This window comes from Telopea speciosissima, chromosome 6 (assembly GCF_018873765.1).
Source record: "Telopea speciosissima isolate NSW1024214 ecotype Mountain lineage chromosome 6, Tspe_v1, whole genome shotgun sequence".
NCBI classification, from domain to species: domain Eukaryota; kingdom Viridiplantae; phylum Streptophyta; class Magnoliopsida; order Proteales; family Proteaceae; genus Telopea; species Telopea speciosissima.
This window is the reverse complement of record NC_057921.1, coordinates 49,145,604-49,169,297: the sequence shown is the minus strand read 5'-3', so window position 1 is coordinate 49,169,297 and position 23,694 is coordinate 49,145,604. Positions and strand designations below refer to the sequence as shown.

Sequence of the window (23,694 nt, the reverse complement as noted above, 5' to 3'; positions counted from 1 at the left end):
GGTCATTTTTTTGACTTGTTTTTTTTTTTTGCTAAAGATCAGCAATGTATTGATTATGTGTAATGTAATGGAAACAATCTACAAGAAAAATTAAATGACTGAAACTTAGGCCAATTTCACTATCAATGGATGGGGTTCTTTTGTAGCGTGATATGGTGTGTAGTGCATCAGCCAATGGCTCTGCATTTTTGGGCACGCAACCCAAACATGCAGGGCTATCGAATGATGCACTACATGCCATGCCACGCTACAGAGAACCCAAATCCCACTATCAACAGTCACTCTCTGGGCCCGGCCATCTCATTTCTCCTTGTAGTTCAGGATTAGGGATCCACCACTTTTTGTCTGATTTACCTAATCCATATCCTATATATATATATGTATGTATGTATGTATGGTGGACTCTCTATTAAGAGAATTTTAATATTTAATCATCCCACTTCTGAGTCCACCTGAATCACTTGTTTTTCTGATTTACCGTATCCGTATTGCATCATGTTTGAGCACCGGCAATTAATGGGCTCACAATAATTTGGTCAGTTTGTCACTTTGTTCTCGCATGGAGAGCCAACTTACTTTTTGGTATAAAATCAGAAAGAACATATTGGAAAAAAAAAAGAAAAGCCAGATACAAAATTAAAGCCTAGGAATCCCTAGACGAATAAAAGAAACAAAGGAAAGATCGGAACCCCACTTTCAGATTTAGTATCCCTCCCCTACCCTTAGTCTATATTTATTAAAATTTTTTTATTTTAAATATTTTTTTCTAGTACTCCCTTGCTTTTAAATTTTTATATCTTCTTTTCCTCTCATGTTTTAAAATACCCAGATTCCCTTTCTTTTTCACTTAGTAATCTGTTAATCTATTTATCCATTCTTAGTGAGTGGTTCACAAGTTGCTTTTACCGAATCAAGAAAAAATCAATCGGTTAACAAATTTTTAACAAGTTTGTTTTTATCAAATAAATAAATAAAACGTTGGCCTTTCAACACGTTGCCTTAAGTTTAAAGCCAATCAGAATCGGTTGGAATCTATGCCTAAATGTAAGGAGATGCAGCTTACACACTTGGCTTATGCCGGAATTGTTTATCTTCTCTAAAGCCTCCACAATCTCTATTTGAAGTTATTTGTAGATGTGTTAGGTTTGGCTGTTAATCCTCTCAAATCTTTGATCTTTGTTTTTGAGATCCACGTTGATGTCAAAGAGTAGCTTAGGAGCATTGCGGGGTGTGAGAGTGGAAAGCTTCCCATCACGTACCTTGGCCTTCCTTTGATTTACTCTAGGCTTGGGGTCGATCACTACTCCACTATTCTCAATCGTCTATGTTATATTATTATTTCTAAAAGTATCTTTTAGAGTCAAAGTTTCAAAATGTGCTTTTTGTTCATTCCTTCCTTTTTACCCTTCCCTCCATATTTTGGTTTGAATTTGTTGTGCACTTTTGTGTACAAGAGGCAATATGAAGCTCAAGAATAGTCTCACATTGATTGTGGGAAAGTAACTTGAGTGGTATATATATATGGTTGGTTTCTTAAGGTGTGAGCCTTTTGGAGAGGTAGTCACCCTTTTCTCTTATGTGTGGGGGGTCCTTGGGGTGTTTTTGAATCGAGTGTGCGTCGGGCCGGGCCGGGCCAAGCCGAGCCGAGGTTGGGGTTGGGGTGTGGGAAAAACCTTCTTCTTAGATAGTAGAAGTTTTTTTAAAACTCGGTTTGGTTCACCCATGGTTCATCTATATGGTTGAACCGTACATGCCTATTCGTATATGATATACACGAATACGAATAGATACACCCCCTCCCTGTACACGAAGGAAATACATACTATCACACCTCCCTTGGAAGAGTTGCTCCCTGTACGTAGATCACCTGTATTCGTATGGGTATATCCCTTCATGAAAGGGTACTCCAGCACTATAAATACCATGTCTTGCCTGCCATTTAAAAACGCACAACAGATTTCATTTTCTGTCTCTGTAATTGTTCATTCTAGAGACTGTTTTACCTTACTGCAACCATTTGAGTTTTAACTTTCATTTTAAAACTCGGTTTGGTTCACCCATGGTTCATCTGTATGGTTGAACCGTACATGCCTATTCGTATATGATGTACATGAATACAAATAGATACATCCCCTCCCTGTACGTGAAGGAAATTCATACTATCACACCTCCCTTGGAAGAGTTGCTCCATGTACGTAGATCACCTGTATTCATATGGGTATATCCCTTCATGAAATGATACTCCAGCACTATAAATACCATGTCTTGTCTACCATTTAAAATCACACAACAGATTTCATTTTCTGTCTCTGCAATTGTTCACTCTAGAGACTGTTTTACTTTATTGTATTTTCTTATAAACAGAGTGATAGTATAACCTTTAAAATCCTACTGTACTCGTATTAGGTACTGCATACCTATACGTTTTGGAGTTGTTTAATCTTGAAGGGCTAGGTGCAAGGTCAACCCAGTCTGCAGAAGTGGGGCATCTAAAACCTTAAGGAGAGTATCTATTAGATACGACTCAACTCATCATGTTTGTGCTTGTTCTTGTTTGTGCTGTTCGGAGTTCTCCAATCTGGTTTGTGTCTCGGTGCTACTAACAGGAATTTTATTATTACCGTGTTACAGATTGGTCTTACAGTCTTTGCCTTGTATAACAGTCTAAATAAAATGCTTCAATTATGGAAGAGTAGATTGCTATCCTATATGTTAGTAGGCAAAAGTTGATCCGATCAGTTATGCGCATGCATCTTATCTTTATTGGACTGGTGTGTTTGGCATTCCTAGCTCTATCACCAAGTAGACTGCTATCCTATGTTCTTTATTATAGTGTTAAGTTTATCTATATCTCTCTACTCCTTCCATTAGAAGGCACTCTGGAGGGAATTTAGGAATAGGTACTGTTTTTCCTATTCTATCTGCACTTCTTGTTGTGTTTTAATTAGTATTGTTGGTTTTCATAAGAAGATTGTTAAGAGATGCCTTTCTTCTCATTTAAACAAGTTCAAACCTGATATCATCTTTCTACATGAAACCAAATGTAGAGATCATAACACTCTTACCATCCCAAAATGTCTTAAATCCTTTTCTTCCATAGCCTCAGTTAACAGTGAAGGAAAAAAGGGATTAAAGGGAGGCATTTGGATACTTGCATCATCTCACATTAATGTTCTAAATGTTCAGTTCTGCAATAACTTTATTGTCCTCCTTATCAATGACACAACCAGGGACCCTTGGAACCTTAGTTGTGCCTAGATACTCACATCTTACAAGCCACTTACCCTATGGCTGTTATTGGGGACTTCAATGAGACTATATCTCAATCTGATAAGTTAGAAGGTAACCCATACAAAGACTCCCTATCCTCCAATCTCTTGTATAATGTCCTGACCTACTTCAATTTGGAGGAAATTCCTTTTTCTGGTTCCAAATTTCACATGGTCAAATAAGCAGAAACCTCCCAACCTGATCCGAGAATGCCCTGATAAAGCTTATGCCTCCCCACAATGGTATGACCTATTCCCCACAGCTTCTATCATCAAACTTCCTTCCATGATGCGAGTTCCTCCAACCCTAAGACAATCATACACAACATAAATCGTTGGATCGTTGATTTGCGTTTATCTCCGTTTTACTCTGAGGACAAGGACTAATTCACCATTGGAAATGGTAATGCATCTACTCGATCTCCTGTTCATAATTTTAGAAATTTCTTACCTAATGCAACCTATTTTAATTTGTGCAGGAAATTTTGATAGGAAGCCGAATAAGGCAGGATGGGCTTTTGGAGTTCTGATTAACGAAACTTTTGTTTTGGTTGAGTTAGACCATATTAATACAAATAATAGTATAGAAGTAGAAGCTAGGGGGCTTCTAACAGGTCTAACTTTTTCTCTCTCTAAGGGATGGCATGATTTACAGGTTTGGAATGCATCGAAGGAACTATAGGAAGCTATCAAAGAACCTCGAACCTCTCATATGTTTTGGAACTCGTTCCATATCTTTGAACAGTTGGAATCTCTTACTCAAATAATTACTTTTTGCAATATTGGGACTATTAGGATTATTGACTTGTTTAATATGTTCGCTGCCAAAGCGAGGCAAACTGCATCAACTCTTCTATCCTATGCTATTAGTGTTTTTCTTTGGAAAGGTTGTGATAACAATAAATTCTTGCATACTATTAGCTGGGTCAAGGTTTGGCTTCCAAAGACACAGGTTGATTTGGGTTTGAGAAGGGTGAAAGAAGTGAATAAGGTTGGGCTTGTGAAGCTTTTGTGGAAGTTAGCTGCTAAACCAGAAGGTTTGTGGGTTAAATGGATTTACTCTAAATATCTTAAGTCTAACTCTATCTAGACTGTTTATTGTGTCTTAGATGCATCTTGGACTTGGAGAAAGCTCCTCAAGATTAGGCCTATAGCAGCAGATGCAATTAAAACTTTGATTGATGATGAGTCTTCTACCAGTCTATGGGTTGATAATTGGAACCCATGAGGAGTTCTTCTTTCTACATTTGGTGAGCGGATCAGATATGATGTCGGATCCTCCAAGTTGACCTTGGTTTCTTTCCTCTGTATTATATGATGGCTTGTGGCTCCTTGCCCTCAATTTCTCCAACTCTTGCTTTGGTGTGGGATCAGCTTCAAGCTATGGACAAAAGACCCCATTTTGGGAATGGGGATGTTGTTCAGTGCTCATAACTAGTGGGGTTGGGCTTTGGGATTTATATTTGTGATTTTATTCCAATGAAAGGATTTTTGGGATTTATATTTGTGATTTTATTCCAATGGAAGGATTTCAAAAACAATCGTGCACCATGCTTTGCCATACATGTAACCTTTTTCCTTAAATAACACATTAAGACAATGACAAACCCGGGATCCAATTCTTTGATGGTGCGTTGCCCATAGCGGCCTAATTGGAGCAGACAAAGGACGCAACGCAACGCTATGACTGCCTTAGCCCCACCCGGGTAAGGCGCTTGTGCAGAGGTAAGGCGGTCATTGCACTGCTCCCTATGTTTGGGTCGCTCAGGCCGCTACGGGCAACGCGTCGTAGAAGATCTGAATTGGACAAACCCTCATTGTGGTAATGTTTTTCGCGAGTTATGAAAAAACCACGTGTTGGCTAGGAATCGAGACAGATCCTCTCCCGCGCTGGCTAAGGGCTGCCGAGAGTCAGAACTCAAGTTCTTGTTTCAGAACCTGATCCGGACTCACTTCATGGTAGCTTGTGAAGAAATCATTTTGACGAAGCAGCCAATGACAAATAAGTATTTTGCCACACCCCCCTCCCCAAAAAAAAAAGTATATATATATATATAAAAGAAAAAGAGCAAAAAGATTTTTTATTTATATATATATTAAAAGGATTCATTCAAGAAAAGAGAGAAAAACATTACAGAACAAACAAAAACCTGGGCATTCCCAGGACAAATAAAGTTAGAGAAGCAGCCCCACGTATGACATTGCCATTAGCAAGATTAAGATTTAGTTACTTGAGGGGGTAGTTTTTTGTCTTTGCAGCACCTTTCGCCAAGAAATCTGCAACGTGGTCGGCCTCTCTATACAAAAAATGAGCAACACTATGAACTTGGATACAACAAAGAGGGGGGAATGGGTAGTGCTTATCGCGTCAAGTAATGAATGTAGTCCATCAATCACTAATTGAGGCAATATTCTCTTCTGAATCCCAACTATGGTTAATAGGCAGAAGGTAAAGAGGAGCTTTCTTATGAACAGTAAGACCTGCTTCTTCATTCATGTCTATATTTTCCTTCTTAATCCCATCAGGAAAGCCCCAATCAAAGGCATATAGAAGATTTGCAAGTGTTAGCTCAATCATTGAAGCAGCCATGTGTATTCCAGGACAAATTCTTCGACCTGCTCCAAAAGGCAATAACTCAAAATGTTTTCCCTTGTAATCAATTGAGTTATCCATGAACCTTTCTGGCATGAACTTTTCTGGGTTCTTCCAACATTTGGGATCTCTTCCAATTGCCCAAGCATTCACTTGGACCCTTGTTTTGGGGTAAATGTCATATCCATTAATAGTAAAATGATTAATGGTTTCTCGTGGAACCAATAGAGGAGTTGGAGGATGCAATCTTAGAGTCTCCTTTACCACCATTTTAAGGTATTTAAGTTGATCGACAACTGCTTGAACAACCTTTCCTTTCTTTCCAACAGAGCTTCTAACCTCATCTTGTACTTTCTTCATCACTTCTGGGTTCTTAACAAGCTCTGTCATTGCCCACACTAATGTAACAGCACTAGTATCTACTCCACCTAAAAATATATTCTGAAAAAAGAATAAACAACATTTATTAAGAATAAAATTCATTAAATTGGATCTTAAGAGCTAAGTTAAAGGGAAGCTAAGAATAGGAGATAGGTGGCTTACCATAAGGATTCCTTTTATATGATCATGGGTGAGAGGAGCTGTACCTGTATGATCCCTTCCTACTTTGAGCAAGACATCAATGATATCTTCTTGCTCTGATTCTGTTTTCTCATTGTTGAGATGCTCATCAATCACGTTTTGGTAGAAATCATCAAATTGTTGGAAGCACTTTTCAAGCCTTCCATGGAGTCCAGTGAACTTGTCTAAGATCCCTCCTACATAAGGGAAAAAATCGGTGCCGGAGAAGCTACCCAACATAGCGAAGGCTTCATTAATAGCTTCTTCAAAGCGCCCATTATCAAATTCTCTCCCCTTGTAACTCTTACCAAAAGCAATCCTACAAGTTATATCATCAGTAAGGGTAAAGAGCATCTCACTCAGATTAATTGGAGTTGAAGTAGACTTCGAAATTGAGCTAATCATTGAAGCAACTCGGTCTTCTCTAATGGAAGCAAAAGATTGCACCCTCTTCATACCAAAGAGCTCTAGAACACAGACCTTCCTAATCTCCCTCCAGTAATCATTGTAAGGCGAAAAAGCAATGTCTGAGTTGTTGTATGAGAGTTTTCTAGGGCCCATCAAGTCAGGCCTACTGCAACAATCAAGATCATGAGACTTCATGATCTCACTTGCCATTTCAACAGATGAGACTACTAGTGTAGGCATGCGCCCGAGTTGCAAAAGCATGATTGGACCATATTCCTTAGAGAATTGCCACAGAGAGCGGTGAGGCAGCTCACCAAGTTGGTGCAAGTTACCTATGATGGGAAGTTTAGGAGGTCCAGGAGGAAGGTTGGTTCTTCTCACCTGTTTGCTCTTTAGAATGAGAAGCAATGGGAGGAGAGCTAGAAGGGGAAGTAGCCATAGTGGCACGGTGCAAAGTGCAGTCATAATGTTGCTTTCTATCTCTATCAGGATGAGTGGCTTGATTTAAGACAAGCATGTCACCCTTATATAGAAAGTTTTGGCCTCTTAAAATAATCTTAGCAAAGCACAGAGATGCACTGCAGATATATAAAGCTGTCCCTTTCTATCCATTCCCACCTCACGAGAGGAAAAGGTTGTATTTTGATTGGCTTTATAGAAGAAATAAATTGGAGCCCCATTGAGATAAGACGGGATGAATAAGCTAATTGATATATAGGCTACCCCCCTTGTTTTGTTTTTTCCTCGCGAAAAGGTGTGCTGAATTGGACTATATGAAATGATTGAGTTTTCTTTAAACCAACAGTAAAAGAGAATTCATTGATTGCAACTTTTCTTGACCATAGCTTTCGGATGTGGGTGGGAGAGGGTATACCGCAACATTGGAGATATCTTGAACCATTCGTAAATAAGGGAATGTTTTACAGTCCTAGGATGATGGCTGAATCTTCTCATGTGATAGAAAGAAAAACTTTCTCCTTAATCATATATTTAGTTTGAAATAAGAGATTTTATTTTACCAAAAAAATGTAGATCTTAAGGATAAAACATATAAGAATGTTTGATATGAGCCTTTGACAGGTTGAATTTTCATTTGATATTTGCTATGTATGTCTTGAATTCTTGTATCCATTTTGAAAAATGATCCGCTCGATCCGACATTTTTTGTGATGATTTGAATGGAACTTTTTTCTAAGATTTGTGTTTATAGCGGACCCAATGGATCTATCCGATCTAACGGAGGAGTATTTATATTTTTTACCCACTTTATTGTAAAGTGAGTGAGATTTGGGGTTTTTCGTAATTAGAATTTTAATGAGAGTACATCTTATTGGTGTGTAAACCACTTTAAATCTCTGTGTCATCTTGCTCTATTTTTGTTTCTGTTCGTGTTTTTGCTAATTGCTTCTCAATTCACCTGTTAAAGTCCACACCAAAGATATCCCTATCAAATCAATAAAGACAAGAGTAATAGGGTCGAAAAAAATCCAGAGGATGGGATGCATATTGGGCCTTACCATACAAAATAGTAAGATTAATTCATTGCATTGTGTTGGGTGGTTGAGAAGCATTTTCTGTTCAAGTTTTCATCCTAGAGGCAGAAAACGAGAGAAATAAGATCGAAGAGAGCAAAAAAAAAAAAAAAATTAAAAGGATGGGTCAATTCGACTATTATTTCTGCTTGTTTTCTATTGTCGTATGCATCTCACGCACAAGCAAGGCGGAATGTACTATCTTACCCCTATCCGAGCAACTTACCTAAGCTAAAGTAAGATGATATTTTCCACCGGACTTTTGTGTAAAAATGCAACGATAGTACCGAACAGGGGGAAATAGAGGAGTTGGATATTGGGCTTACCAATTGCCATATAAAACAGTAAGATGAATTGTGTTGGGTGGGACATGTAGCCTTGCAATATAGTAGGGGTAATCCGGCCATTCTTCTGGCTTGTCACTATCAGCAGAGTCACTCTGTCGGCCCGGCCATCTCGTTTCTCCTTTTGTGGTTCAAGATTAGGGATCCACCACCTTTTGTCTGATTTACCTAATCAATATCCGTATTATATATATGTATGGTGGACTCTCTATTGAGAGAAAATTAATATTTAATCACCCTACTTCTGACTTCTGAGGTCACCTGAACCACTTTTTGTCTGTTTTACCTAATTCATATCTGTATTACATCATGTTTGAGCAACCAGCAATTAATGGGCCCACAATAATTTGGTCAGTTTGTCCTCGCCTGGAGAATCATCTTACTTTAATCAGAAAGAATACATTTATAAAAAAAAGAGGATACGAAATTAAAGTCTAGGAATCCCTAGACGAATAAAAGAAACAAAGGAAACATCCGAATCCCACTTTCAACTTTCTCATTAGTAGATGGGGATTAAATTGGTCAGTCTAACATGGGGTAGGTTAAATAACTTGATTTAACGTGTTTTAGTAGTTTTAGAGTTTTTGACATATTAGTTAAATTTCTAATATTTCGTATCAAAGTCGGACACTACGTCATGAGTTCGAGTCATGAAAAGGGCTATTTAGGAGAGAGCTACTCTGGAGTAAAGTGAAAACCGTCAAGAAAGGGTTACTTGAAGTCAGGCAAAAATCCTAGAACAGAGTGGATCCACTTAAAAAAGCTACCTACCACTAGAGTGAAAGCTGCCAGAGTAAGAGACACCGAGGACAATGGCTGCGGAAGCATGGTGGTATGTTGTGTGCCTAGTGGTGCACACTCTAGTGTATGTGTAATAGATTGGATGAGCTTAGTATGAGATAAGTTAAAGGGCTTGATTTAGAATGGGTGCAAAATGACCGCCCTAACCCCTTAGAAAGGCAGAAATTCCGCCCCCCATGATGCTTGCATGAATGCTCCCATTAGCACCCGTACTAGTTTAGGGGCTAGGCGCCCAGACAACTTTCTTTTCTCCATGTAAAATATTAGAAAGAATGTGCCAAAATTATGTCGATACAGTTGCAAACAACATAATTAACAATCAAGCTACAATTAGTTGTGTCTAACCCTAAGGGTGTTGGTTGTAAATCCCAACATGATCCATGAGGCTGGCTTGAGGGACATGAGATTTATCCTTAGCAAGGAATGCATTATATATTTCTCACAATGTCTTCACATATAGTGATCCAACAGTATGACAACATATCCTTTTAACATATCCGAAGGTATGAGATTAAAGGTTGTGGTTTCACAATAGGCAAACGTGCCTTTGCACCAAGCCATGGCCATGTCATGTGGCTTTATGGAGTCAATCTTTGCAGTGAGTGTGCAATTTGTGATGACATTGTGATGCTGCGGCTAACAAAGACCCTAATTGGCAATCCGCCATGAGTGATGAGTTTTATGCACTCTTGCGAAATGGAGCTTGGCAACTACTACCACCTCATCATTCTCTTAACATTATTGGCAACAAATGGATCTTTAAGATAAAAAGAAATGTAGATGGAATTATTTCAAGGTATAAGGCTTGTCTTGTTGCTAAGGATTTTCACTAACAGAAAGGCATCGATTGTTGCGACACTTTCAACCCTTTGGTGAAACCTACCACAATACGAACGGTTTTATTCCTAGCAGTCTCTAACGGATGGGTTCTTCGGCAACTTGACATACAAAATGCATTTCTACATGATACTCTATAGGAACAAGTGTTCATGACTCAGCCTCAAGGTTTTGTGAATCCAACCTACCCGAATCATGTTTGTCATCTCAAACATGCATTATATGACCTAAAACAAGCACCACGTGCTTGGGCCCATAGACTTGGATTATTCCTAGTTACTCGTGGCTTCAAATCTTCATAATCGGATACAGCTCTATATGTCCATAAAAGAGATGGCATGATGACCGACCTATATTCTAGTCTGCGTCAACGATATTTTAGAAACAGCATCTCATTCTAATATTGTTCAAGATATCATAAGTCGACAAGGTAAGGAATTTCTCATCAAAGATCTAGAAAGTCTACATTACTTTCTTGGAATTTAGAAGATTGTATCTGTCACAAACCAACTATACACTGACCTTTTAAAAAGGACCAACATGGAAGCAGCCAAGCCTATGCCCACACCAAGCTCCACCACAGCCCTATCACACCACAATGGCATATCCTATGCTCTACCGCAGCATTGTAGGTGCACTGTGATATTTAACTTTGACAAGACCTGATATTGCCTATTCGGCCAACAAAATTTGCCAATTCATGCATTCATCCACAATAGATCACTATGCTACTGTGAAAAGGATCTTGCGTTATTTAAAGGACACTGTTGATCTTGGTATTCATCATCGTCTCTTGCCATAATCACAATTCAATGCATATACAAATGTCGATTGAGCCGGTTGCCTTGATTATCGACGGTCAACAAGTGGATATTGCATGGAGCTCCAAGAAGCAACACACAATAGCATGATTCTCAACAGAACCAGAATATAAGGGTCTTGCAAATGCATCAGCCGAAGTTTTATGGGTACATCAATTACTCCTTGATCTTGGAGTTTCACCATTGCCTCCAAAGTTGTTTTGTGATAACATCAAAACCACAAATCTTGCAACAAATCCACTCTTTCATGCACGGATCAAGCACATTGACATAAATTATCATTTTGTTCGTGAACAGGTAGTGTCCAAGCATCTCTGTTTACGTTTCATTCCAAGTCAAGATCAAATTGCAGATATAATGACAATGGGAGTACTGGTGGCACCGAGATTCCGTGTTCTAAGAACCAAGCTCAACGTCATCCATCGGCCGTTCATCTTGAAGGGTTGTATTAAGGATAAGATAACGAATTCAAATTCAAATCTAAAGTGTGGAACGACATTGCATGTTGACTAGGTCCATGCAATCCCATGGACGTCTCCAAGCGGTTGCTACTGTTATCTCATCATCAAGCTGTACTCTCAATCTCCTATTGTTTTTTCTTATCAAGAGCTGTACAGGGTAGTTTAGATAAACTCTAAACTCTCTTTCTCTCTTTTGAATTTCATATTACTCGTTGTACTCTACCAATCAATATATAAATATAGCATCCCAAAATCAGAAAGTGATAAGGGGATAACTCAACTCCAGTTCTTTACAATGATGAAATCATTTTGATGAAGCTCCTCTGAAGTAAGTAATTCGCCATACCCACCCCACCCCACCCCACAAAAAATTAAAAAGACTTTTTTGTTTATGTAATTCGCAAGCTAAAAAAAAAACGAACAAATGAGCAACATTGTGAACTGGGATACAACAAAGAGGGGGGATGGGTAGTGTTTATCACGTCAAATAATGAAAATAGGATTCCTCTCTCGAGTCCATCATCATCAGTTACTAATTGAGGTAATGTTCTCCTCTCAACCAACAAATATGGTTAATAGGCATAAGGTAAAGAGGAGCTTTCTCATGAACAGAAATATCTTCTTCTTCATCCATGTTTATATGTATCTTCCTTCTTCATCCCATCAGGCCTGAAAGCCCCAATCAAAGGCATACAGATCGAAGACATGCCAGTGTTAACTCAACCAGTGAAACACCCATATGCATTCTAGGACAAACTCTTCGACCTGTTCCAAAAGGTAAGTATTCAAAATGTGATCCCTTGTAATCAATTGAGTTATCCATGAACCTCTCTGGCATGAACTCTTCTGGGTTCTTCCAATATTTGGGATCTCTCCCGATTGCGTTGACATTCACTTGGACCCTTGTTTTGGGGTAAATGTCATATCCGTTAATAGTAAAATGGCACATGGTTTCTCGTGGGACCAAAAGAGGAGCTGGAGGATGCAATCTTAGAGTCTCCTTTACCACCATTTTAAGGTATTTAAGCTGCTCAATTATTGCTTCAATAACGTTTCCTTTCTTTCCAACTGGGCTTCTAACCTCATCTTGCACTTTCTTCATCACTTTTGGGTTCTTAACAAGGTCTGTCATTGCCCATACTATTGTAACAGCACTAGTGTCTACTCCACCTAAGAATATATTCTGAAGAAAAAAGAAAGATTAACAAAAAAAAGTTAATAAGAAAACTTCATCAAGGGTCCAAGTGAATGTCTATGCAACCGGGAGAGATCCCAAATATTGGATGAACCCAGAAGAGTTCATGCTAGAGAGGTTCATGGTTAACTCAATTGATTACAAGGGAATACATTTTGAGTTCTTGCTTTTTGGAGTAGGTCGAAGAAGTTGTCCTGGAATACACATGGGTATTTCAATAATTGAGTTAACGCTTGCAAATCTTCTGTATGCCTTTGATTGGGGCTTTCCTGATGGGTTGAAGAAGGAAGATATAAACATGGATGAAGAAGCAGGTCTTACTGTTCATAAGAAAGCTCCTCCTTACCTTGTGCCTATTAACCATATTTGGGGGCCATTACCTCAAATAGTAATTTGATGATGATGGACTCGAGAGGAATTTTATTTTCATTATTTGACGCGATAAGCACTACCCATCCCCCCTCTTTGTTCTATCCCAGTTTATAGTGTTGCTCGTTTGTTCTACATGTAGCTTGCAAATTACATATTAAAAAAAGTCTTTTATTTTTTGGGTTTTTGACAAATGCCCCCCTGAAAAATGAAAATGCCCTCCTACAACTTTTATAATTGCAAATGTCCCCTTACTTTCAAAACATGTAGCATTTTGGTCCAATCCGTTAGAATGGGACGTTAGAGGTTAGTTTTAGGGAATCTAATGATTAAAATGCCCTTCTGATTAAAACCCCCTAAAATTAAAAAATAAGATGATCAAATTGCCCTCATCTTCTCCAAATTGTTTAAGGTTTGAAACTGAAAATCAAATCCTAAACCATTTGGAGAAGATGAACCCTAAAATCAAGATTTTATCTACAGAATCCAGAATAGATAAACATGAAAGAAAAAGATAACATAACTGACTGAAATTATGAAACAAATTTCAGTCAAATTTCTGCTTGAGTATTCCTTTGGGTTCTCTGCTGCAAGAGTTGGGCAAAAGCACCTGTTACTGAGGCTTCTACTTCCATAAATTGCCAGTATTTCCATGATAAGACAACATGCAATCCCACTCTGTATGTGCCAAACCTTACACCTTGAAGTTCATGGTACAAATCATTAGACAAACAATCTAATAAAAATATTAGGCTCGGCTGGAGTGGTGAATGTTTGCTTGGATACACTGAGAGAATCCGCAGAGCAAGGTGTAAATGTATTTTGCATCGTGACATCTAATTGCTAAATGGATATGGTGTTTGAATGGAAGTAGAGATGTAAATGAATAGTCAAAATCCGTTTCCGTATTCGTGTTCGTATTTGTTTTGCACTATCCGAATCTGTCCAAAAGCTAAATGGATACGAATACGGACAGGTTATAGCTATCCAAAAAACTATATTTACATGTAAACGGATAAAATATCTGATCCGTATCTGTGTCTGTATCCATTTAGCACTATCCGAATCCGTCCGAAAGCTAATCGGATGCGAATGCGGATATAGCACTATCCAAGCCGAATCCAATCCGTTTACATCCCTAAATGGAAAGGAGATGACTCCATATTAGCTTGTGAAACCATTTTTAACCAAGGGTTTAAACAATGAGTTGACTGATGTGAATTCAGAACACCAATTATTAAAAACTGAAAAAATCTGGTTAGGATTCCACCTCTCAAAGCTTTAAGCTGGGCATTCTATAGAATGGGAATAACGGTGCAGGAGAATGTGCAAAGATAGATTCGATAGAATATGTTTCCCTCAAAATTCCTTCCGATTTGGAGATTGTTACAAACTGAGAAAAATAATAAAGATATTGTTGCAGATGAAGATGGGTTCTACCAATACCTTGGTAATCCAAGGACTTTTCAAAAAGAAATGCGAAGATTGCAATGCCAAGAACAACAAAAAAGAAGCAATCAAATTAATTCTCTCCAGATACATCTTTGGTAAAATGAAGGACTGCAGAGATCTTCAATTTGACTTGGAATGATGCATCATTGCTGATAGTACTATTGGAGAGTACCCCACTAGATTCGTTTAAGGAAAAGAACAGAAATCATTTACAATTACACTATTCTTAAAAAGAAAAATAAAAGATAAAAATAAAGACTTATTCGATTTGATTTGTGGGTCCCTTTTTTTATGCTTGGCTTCTTCTTTTATAAGCAGCATGGTAGTTTGGGTGGTTCCTGTCAGCAACTGCTCCTATTCAAATTTGAAATTTGAATAATTTCTTACGAACAGTTTGCAACCGTATTTGTTTAATCCAATTGTACAGCCCAGTGATGATCGAAATAGGGGTGTAAACAGAATCATTTTTAGTTGCTTTATTGGATCCATGAGTAGATTTTGTTTCATCTGAAAGAACGATCAGCTGTTGTTAAACCTAGAAGCTTTGGTAAGATTGCTACGGAAAGTTGAAGCATCACATGGTCAAACCAATAATAACAAGAACTGGTTTTGGCTGTGTTTAATTGTGCCTTTCGGTCATGTTTTCTGAATTCCCCTGCCAATCCAACAGCAAAAAGGTGTTAAGAGGATTCCTGAATCCAGTCAAATTTTTGTCAAATTTGCTTCATAATTTCAGTCAATTATGTTCTCTTTTTCTTTCATGTTCATCTCTTCTGGATTCTTTGGATAAAATCTTGATTTTAGGGTTCATCTTCCCCAAATCAAACCCTAAACGATTTGGGGAAGATGAGAGAAATTTGGTCATCTTATTTGGAAAATTATCGTCCCCAGTACTACTAGGGGTGTTGTGCGCATCGTGCGGCACAGCACTGCCCATGTTTGCACAGTGGGCCCCATCGTGCACACATGGGCGGTGCTATGCCGGATGATGCGCACAGCACCCCCAGTAGTACTAGGGGTGATAAAGGTCCATCTTATTTATTAATTTTAGTGGGTTTTAATCAGAAGGGCATTTTAGTCATTAGATTCCCTAAAACTAACCTCTAACGTCCTATTCTAACGGATTGGACCAAAATACTACAATGTTTTGAAAGTAAAAGGGCATTTCCAATTAGAAAAATTGTAGGAGGGCATTTGGACAAATGGGAATTTTCAAGGGGGCATTTGTCAAAAACCCTTAAAAAAAACATTCTTTAGTTCTTTCACTCTGATTCAACTGCAGTCTTCCGCTTTCATTGCTGGCCGTATCCCAAACCAAGCGGGATTTCTCCCCTTTCCTGTACAGTTTTCTTGATCGTGATTCCTGGTTTTTGAAGCTTCGTTGCTGAATGCAGGTGGTTCATGCGATCCACGTTGATTTGCTAATGGCATAACTCTCGGTAATGATGAGAGCTGGTAACATTGACGCAGCAAGTCCAGTAGGCGACCCCCTTCATGGACGAACTTACTCTCAAGAACTTCTTTGTTTCCTGGGATTATAGCTTTGAAGAAACGAAAGACGACCTGAGAGAGGGATTGACGCTGCAACTGGTCTGGAATGGGAACAAAATGATATAACCTCTAAACCATTTGGGGAAGATGAGGGCAATTTGATCATTTTCCCTCTTAATTTTAACACTGTTAATCATGAACTGACGAAATGGGTGTATATGTTAACGTTTGTAAACTTCAGGGGTACGTAGAATTATCCAAAACTGGAGGATAAAATTATACTTCTGTTAAACCTCAGGGATGGTATGTATAAATTACCCAATTTTTTAACATCTTTTATATGTCCTCAAATCCTCGAGGGATGTCAATAAGAAAATCTGTATATAAAATAAAAAAAAAATAAAAAGGATTTGAGAAAAAAACCCTGCCCTCACATGCTGTTCATATTCTATCTATTAAAATAAGAATAAAAAATAGAGAAATTACAAGATGGGCTACAAATGGGTTTTAATTTTCCAAGTTACCCATCCAATCCAAAACAAAAATGGGCATTACAAAACTACCCGAAAGTCCAAAACAGTGTCATTCCCTTGTCCATGTATGTTATTTTACATTTTTGCCCTCAGTAAGACTCCACTCCGCCTGCCCATTTGCCTGAATCACCTATTCGTCGTTACCACAAGCACTTTGGGCGTACTAACCACGCCTAAGAGGAAAATATGATCTGCTACAACCTCGACTTCTCTTTTGCTTGGGACATCAAGTCATCAACACTCCCATTTCTGACATGATGCCTCTCTCTGCACCCATCTCTTCTATCCTGGTAATTTTAGACAACATGAACATATGACGATCGAACGGTCATTTTTAAAATATTTCAAAGTTGTTTGTGTGAAATTCGGTTTTGGATTCATCAAAGCAAGACGGATCTTTATCCCCTACAATTTCATGTCTGATACAATTTCTGTGGTTTCCTAACCAGGGGACGCAATGACCATTCCACCCCAGACCGAACACTCTGCCTGGGTGGGGTCCATCCCCCACCCCCCTCTTTCTTATTAGATGCACTAGGGGAACAGGACCGGTCAGGCAAACTAAAACAGACCAAACTAGTTCGGTTTCAAAACAAAACCCTAGGTTTTTGTTTTGATTGCGATGGAGGAAAGGGAAAATCATTCGACTCCTCTCGTCTTCTTCCTCTCACACACTGAAACAGGGATTTTGCAATGGAGCGAATGAACTAAAACTCAAAAATAATGGATCGTCTTCAACCAAAATGAACTGAAACTCGATCCCTTTTTTGAGCTGTGGTTCTGAAAATTTGTGGTGCAAAATTTAAAATTTAAAATACTTTGGCTGAATAGATAATTAGAAACTAAACAATAAATTGTAAAGCATAACCTAACATAGGGTCGGGCTGAGCCGGCCTCAACCCAAGGCCTCAACCCTAGCTCAGCCCGACCCTAACCCTAGGCCTTAAAATTTCAACCTTTATCCATCCTGACGATTGAAAAATCCAGCCCACACCTTGTTTGGCCTCAAGATAGGCTCGGGCCGACAGGGCTAAACGTACTCCCTACTTGTAACCCTGTTCAAGAACTTTGCCGTCTGTTTTTGGGTTCTAATCAATCATGTCAAGAACTTTGCCGTGTTTTCCCACCAAGTGAGGACTCAGTTGCTACTTGCTAATGATCCAAAGTGTTATTCAAAAAGGAGAAAATTCTTGTCAGCCTCCCAATACTATGCATCCTTCTGTTTTTATATGGCAAGGCCCAAATATGTTGGGTGAGTACTCAAAGCACCTGTAGGCCTTACAGGCTATCTCGCTAACATTTTCCCTTTTAAGGGAGGTGGGGGAGGACCTCTCCTCAACCCTATCTCTTCTTCTGTTTTTATTTTTGGCACCACAAACTAGTGGTGACTTTGCACAGCTAGGATTCAAATCACACTCTGGCGTCCTTTTCCACCACTTGCTCAATAAAGTTGCAAGTCTTTATTGATTTGATTGGATTATGTCTGTGGGATTTACCAGGTGAATTAAGAAGCAATTTTTAATTCTAATATGTTTTATCCTTAAGATCTACATTATTTGGCAAAATAATTTCAATTTAAATATATGATCAGAAATATATCATTTTGAAACATAAAAGTAGAGAAGTTAAAATTTTTAATTTATTGAATTGTCAAATTATATTGATTAAAAAATTAGAAGAAATTTTTCTTTTTCCTCACGGGAAGGGTTCAGCCACAATTCTGAGGTTATAAAATATCCCCTATTTACGAATCAAGAAGCAATTTTTAATTCGAACTTACCCCCCATTATTGTGTGATATCCTCGGTACATCCAAAAGCTGTGATCAAGGAAAATATTATATTGATAGGCCAAAGATGATGCAATACATCAGAGCTATCGGCTATATATAGCCATTACAACAATTGAAATCCAGACTTAATAACAATACAAAGCACATGACATATCATGACACAACAAGACACGACAACGTAAATAGCTTTAGTAACATGACAAATACATGATAAGATACGATAAAGTAAACAGTTTTAAACAGCTTTAGTCTCGGGGCTGTTGGAAGAATCGGTGCCTGTGTGGTAGTGGAAGTATTGATGAACTTCATACTCTACATGGTGCCTCATGATGTGACGGATCATTGGGTGTTATAGCAAATTATTGATGTCCCATGATGTGTGAGTGGAGTTAAGAAGTATAGAAGTTAATGTAGCTTGGTCCACCTGATTTTCCATGCACATGGTATACATGAACTGCTTCCATCTTTCCCGTGTAGACTCATTATCATCTCTTTAGGTAAAGAGGTCATCATCACTAGTCCCAAGGATGGAGAAGGATGGACTATAGGTTATGAGATGCTGATCAAGGATTGGGGGCTCAACAAAATCAAGGTGGAGATGGTCAACAGGTCGATGGAAGAGGATAGTGACAAAGAGGTGGTCGTGAGGCAGGCCGGATAGAACATTTATCCAATGCGGTATAGGGGCAAAGAGTTGAAGAAATCTCACAAAGTGAGAGGGAACTTCAAGATGGAGAAAGGCGTTGGGCCTAGACAGTAACCTGTATCTGGAAGAGGTTCGTCGTAAGTAGTGGATGAGGCCAGGGATGGAGAAACACATGGCAATTTTGTGGACAACTAACAGGTACCAAAAGAATACCACGAACTCTTTTTCAAACATATAGTATTGGGTAATGGTGAAAAGAGTCAGGTATGGGTAATCTGGATGACAAACCATCTAATCATATTGAAGACCATATTTGTGGACAATGATTGCAAGTAGGGATTGGTATGTTTGGGTACTGTAATCAACCATGGTTCTACCAGAAATGTCTAAGTAGACTTCGGGGGATGCACAAGGTCAGGTAAGGGTGGGTTTGGTGGTGGTGGTTTAGTTGGTCCTGGTTCATTTTGATTGGACCGGGAAGATGAAGCACGGGAGCAAGAGGAAGGCTAGAATGCCATACACAGAACAGGAATGGATGAGTGGATTGGTCTTTTTGTTCTGAAAAGGAAATCTGCAAGAATTTTATCTTTGCCTTTGATGTGCTTGACCTTAAAAGATCACTGTGAAAACCAATCTGCCCACCAGAGAACCTGTGGTTCAGGAAGAACCTTTTGCTTGAACAGAAGCATTTTAGGGAAGGAAGACATGTCCATCTCGACCTGACTCGATCCTTTGATTAATCCAAAAGGTTTCCTATGGTCCCAATTGTGTCCTCTCCCACGGACACAAAAAAAAAAAAAGGGTGCATGAGCTGTCCAATTGGCCGGCTATGTCATCCTTTTTTTCCCTCGTCTAGAAAGGGACGGCCTTATACATATACAGTGCATCTTTGTGCTTTAGTGTACTCATCAATCTCAATACTTGTTTAGCAATTGCTAAGATATTTTTTAAGAGGCAAAAGCTTTCTATATAAGGGGGACATGCTAGTCTTGGATCAAGCCACTCATAGTGATAGAGGTAGAAACCACATTATGATTGCTCTTAGCACCATGCCACTATGGCTACTTCCCCTTCTAGCTCTCCTTCCATTGTTTCTCATTCTAAAGAGCAAACAAGTGAGAAGAACCAACCATCCTCCTGGCCCTCCTAAACTTCCCATCATAGGTAACTTGCACCAACTTGGTGAGCTGCCTCACCGCTCTCTATGGCAATTCTCTAAGGAATATGGTCCAATCATGCTTTTGCAACTCGGGTGCATGCCTACACTGGTAGTCTCATCTGCTGAAATGGCAAGGGAGATCATGAAGTCTCATGATCTTGAATGTTGCAATAGGCCTGATTTGATGGGTCCTAAAAGGCTCTCATACAACAACTTAGATATTGCTTTTGGGCGTTACAGTAATTCCTGGAGGGATATGAGGAAGGTTTGTGTTCTAGAGCTCTTTAGCGTCAAGAGGGTGCAATCTTTTCAATCCATTAGAGAAGGGGTAGTTACTTCAATGATTGGCTCCATTTCAAAGTCTTCATCAACTCCTATTAATCTTAGTGAGATGCTCTTTACCCTTACTGGTGATGTAATTTGTAGGATTGCTTTTGGTAAGAGTTACAAGGGGAGAGAATTTGACAATGGGCGCTTTGAAGAAGCTGTTAATGAAGCCTTCGCAATGTTGGGTGGCTTCTCCGGTGCTGATTTTTTCCCTTATGTAGGATGGATCTTAGACAAGTTCACTGGGCTCCATGGAAGGCTTGAGAAGTGCTTCCAACAATTTGATGATTTCTACCAAAACGTGATTGATGAGCATCTCAACAATGAGAGAACAGAAATAGAGCAGGAAGACATCATTGATGTCTTGCTCAAAGTAGGTAGGGGTCATAAAGGTGCAGGTCCTCTCTCCAAAAATCATATAAAAGGAGTCCTTACGGTAAGATACCTATCGATCTCCTATTCTTTTATTAAATAATGAGACAAAATCATGACGATGCAACGATTGATTTATGTGTCTCTCTCATTTAATTCAAATTGTTTTTTAATTTATTTTTCTTTTGTTAACATCCAAACATATTCTTAGCTCCTAATATTCTATTTCTTTGTTGATTGCCCTCATAATTCTAAAACTACAGGGACCCCCATAATATGGACAATGTGGATAAGCCCCTGTTAGACTTTCATGGGCTAAAATACCTTGCATGATATCAACCCTAAACTCCCACCCCAAATTTTTTTTCTCTGATACTATTAAGAAACTCACTTTTTTCCATGTCAAACAAAAAAAAAAAAAAAAAAACAAAAGAAAAGAAAACCCTTCACCTCTTAAATCTCAAGAATTCTTTTTCTCTCTATCCAAAAGGCGGGATTGTACCTTTTGATTTTTTTTTTGATGAAGTATTCTTATTAATTTTTTTTGTTAATATTTCTTTTTATTTTCAGAATATATTTTTAGGTGGAGTAGACACTAGTGCTGTTACAATAGTATGGGCAATGACAGAGCTTGTTAAGAACCCACAAGTGATGAAGAAAGTGCAAGATGAGATTAGAAGCACTGTTGGAAAGAAAGAAAACGTTATTGAAGCAATAATCGAGCAGCTTAAATACCTTAAAATGGTGGTAAAGGAGACTCTAAGATTGCATCCTCCAGCTCCTATATTGCTCCCACGGGAAACCATGCACCATTTTACTATTAACGGATATGACATTTACCCCAAAATAAGGGTCCAAGTGAATGTCTACGCAATCGGGAGAGATCCCAAATATTGGATGAATCCAGAAGAGTTCATGCCAGAGAGGTTCATGGATAACTCAATTGATCACAAGGGAACCCATTTTGAATTCTTGCCTTTTGGAGCAGGTCGAAGAAGTTGTCCTGGAATACACATGGGTATTTCAATAATTGAGCTAACACTTGCAAATCTTCTGTATGCCTTTGATTGGGGTTTTCCTAGTGGGATGAAGAAGGAAGATATAAACATGGATGAAGAAGCAGGTCTTACTGTTCATAAGAAAGCTCCTCTTTACCTTGTGCCTATTCACCATATTTGGAGTTCAGAAGAGAACATTACCTCAATTAGTAATTGATGATGATGTACTCGAGAAGAATTTTATTTTCATTATTTGACGTGATAAGCACTACCCATCCCCCTCTATGTTCTATCCTAGTTCACAGGGTTGCTCGTTTGTTCTATATGTAGCTTGCAAATTACATAAAAATAAAACTTAAAAAAAAACTGTTTTTCTGGAGGGGAGGGGGTCGCGAATTACTTAATTACCCCATAGAAGCTTTCTCAAAATGATTTCCTCATAAGTTACCTTTAATTGGGATAATAAATTCTAGCTCTAGGAGAGGACGAGGGATGAAAATCCGTTACTCTCACAGTACCAACTCCACAAAGGGAATGTCAAGCTTCTAATGTTATTTGGTATTTTCTACTATAATGGTATCCATTTCAGTTAATTTTGATTGTTTGTTTTTAGTTTTATTTTTTAATATTTTGTGTTGTGTAATAAGCTTGAGCTAACTATGCATTACCGTGTCATCATAAATTGCATACATCACTAAAAAGATCGAATCTAACTCCTCTCAGGTTCCCTGCCCGGTCAGGTTTGTAGGTTCCTCTCATAGGGGGTTGGAAATGACGACCTCATCCCCTGTCCGAACACACTTGCCATCGTCATTGCCTGGTGTGGAGGCACACAGTTTACCTATGGTGAAATGACAACCTTTAGTGTCATACCTTCGAACAAATAAAAAAATGATGTGTTGTCATACCATTAGATCACTATATACGACAATTTGGATCCTCTACGACCGGGCAGCCGACTGGCCATTGTGTGGCCTCACACAGGCAGGGCATGGACCCCACCCTGGAAAAGTGCTTGGACAGTGGGCAGAGCGATCATTTCGTCCCTGCTTGTGTTGGGGCCGCACAATGGCCCCTCGATTGCCCGGCCGTAGAAGATCAAAATCCATATATACGAAGGCATCATGAGAAAAATATAATGCGCTTCCCTCAAGTCAGCCTCATGCATCATGTAAAGTCTCAGAAATAACACGCTTAGGTTCGACACAATTAATTGTAGCTTGGTTGTGAATTATATTGTTTGTAGCTGTGTCGACATAATTTTTTGGCACGATTCATTCAAATTCTTGCATTGTTTACCATTTCTCAAAACTGTAAGATGGTGCTCAATTTGTGGATAGATGGATTCCCTGCTGATGGCAATGGCAAAGGTAGGGTTGCAATCTTTCCTTCGTTTCTTGTATTCATCTAAGGATGCTGACGTTAATTTTGTACTCTCCTTTATTTATTTCAATATATTCTTTCTGATCTGGTAGCAGCAAAAATAAGTTTAGGACTCAATCATGTAGGCTTAGGGTTATTTTATATTTAAGCAATTATTGCATGCTCTCACATGCTCTGACAGTTTATTTTTCATTATTCTGTCATATTTAGATAATATTCCATAGAATAGCATATAATTATGGTATAGAGATTTATTTTGTATGATAATAGTAGTTTAAATTTATTATTATGTATAATCTTTTATATTTACTAACCTTTTCTTTGTTGCGCATTTGTTGAGGTAAGTTCTCA

At 38.6% G+C, this 23,694-nt stretch overlaps 2 protein-coding genes across 4 annotated transcripts in view; one reads left to right on the top strand and one right to left on the bottom strand.

Annotated features, from left to right (window-relative positions):
- Positions 1–23,694, top strand: part of LOC122665145 (cytochrome P450 71B10-like) — an 81,080-nt gene that overhangs the window by 45,273 nt on the left and 12,113 nt on the right. Inside the window, exons 1-4 of one of the 3 annotated variants that reach the window (XM_043861219.1) lie at positions 1,575–1,578; positions 5,457–5,462; positions 20,150–21,026; positions 21,533–22,129. In XM_043861219.1, the coding sequence (XP_043717154.1) occupies positions 20,154–21,026; positions 21,533–22,129 (1,470 nt within the window). In that variant the 5' untranslated portion in view covers positions 1,575–1,578; positions 5,457–5,462; positions 20,150–20,153. Of the gene's footprint in view, positions 1–1,574; positions 1,579–5,456; positions 5,463–20,066; positions 21,027–21,532; positions 22,130–23,694 lie in introns of those variants that run through there. The other 2 variants (XM_043861217.1, XM_043861218.1) reach the window with 2 other exon arrangements.
- LOC122664420 (cytochrome P450 71B34-like) lies at positions 5,659–7,296 on the bottom strand. Its single transcript, XM_043860223.1, has 2 exons — positions 6,406–7,296; positions 5,659–6,303 (listed from the first exon to the last, which is right to left on the bottom strand). Exons 1-2 carry the CDS (start codon positions 7,294–7,296, stop codon positions 5,659–5,661), a joined length of 1,536 nt encoding a protein of 511 aa, XP_043716158.1.

Excerpts from the sequence above, each read along its gene's own strand:
- LOC122664420 (XM_043860223.1), bottom strand. The coding sequence starts at position 7,296 with ATGACTGCACTTTGCACCGTGCCACTATGGCTACTTCCCCTTCTAGCT. Across the intron at positions 6,304-6,405 it reads ATATAAAAGGAATCCTTATG|AATATATTTTTAGGTGGAGT; the intron begins GTAAGCCACCTA and ends TTCTTTTTTCAG.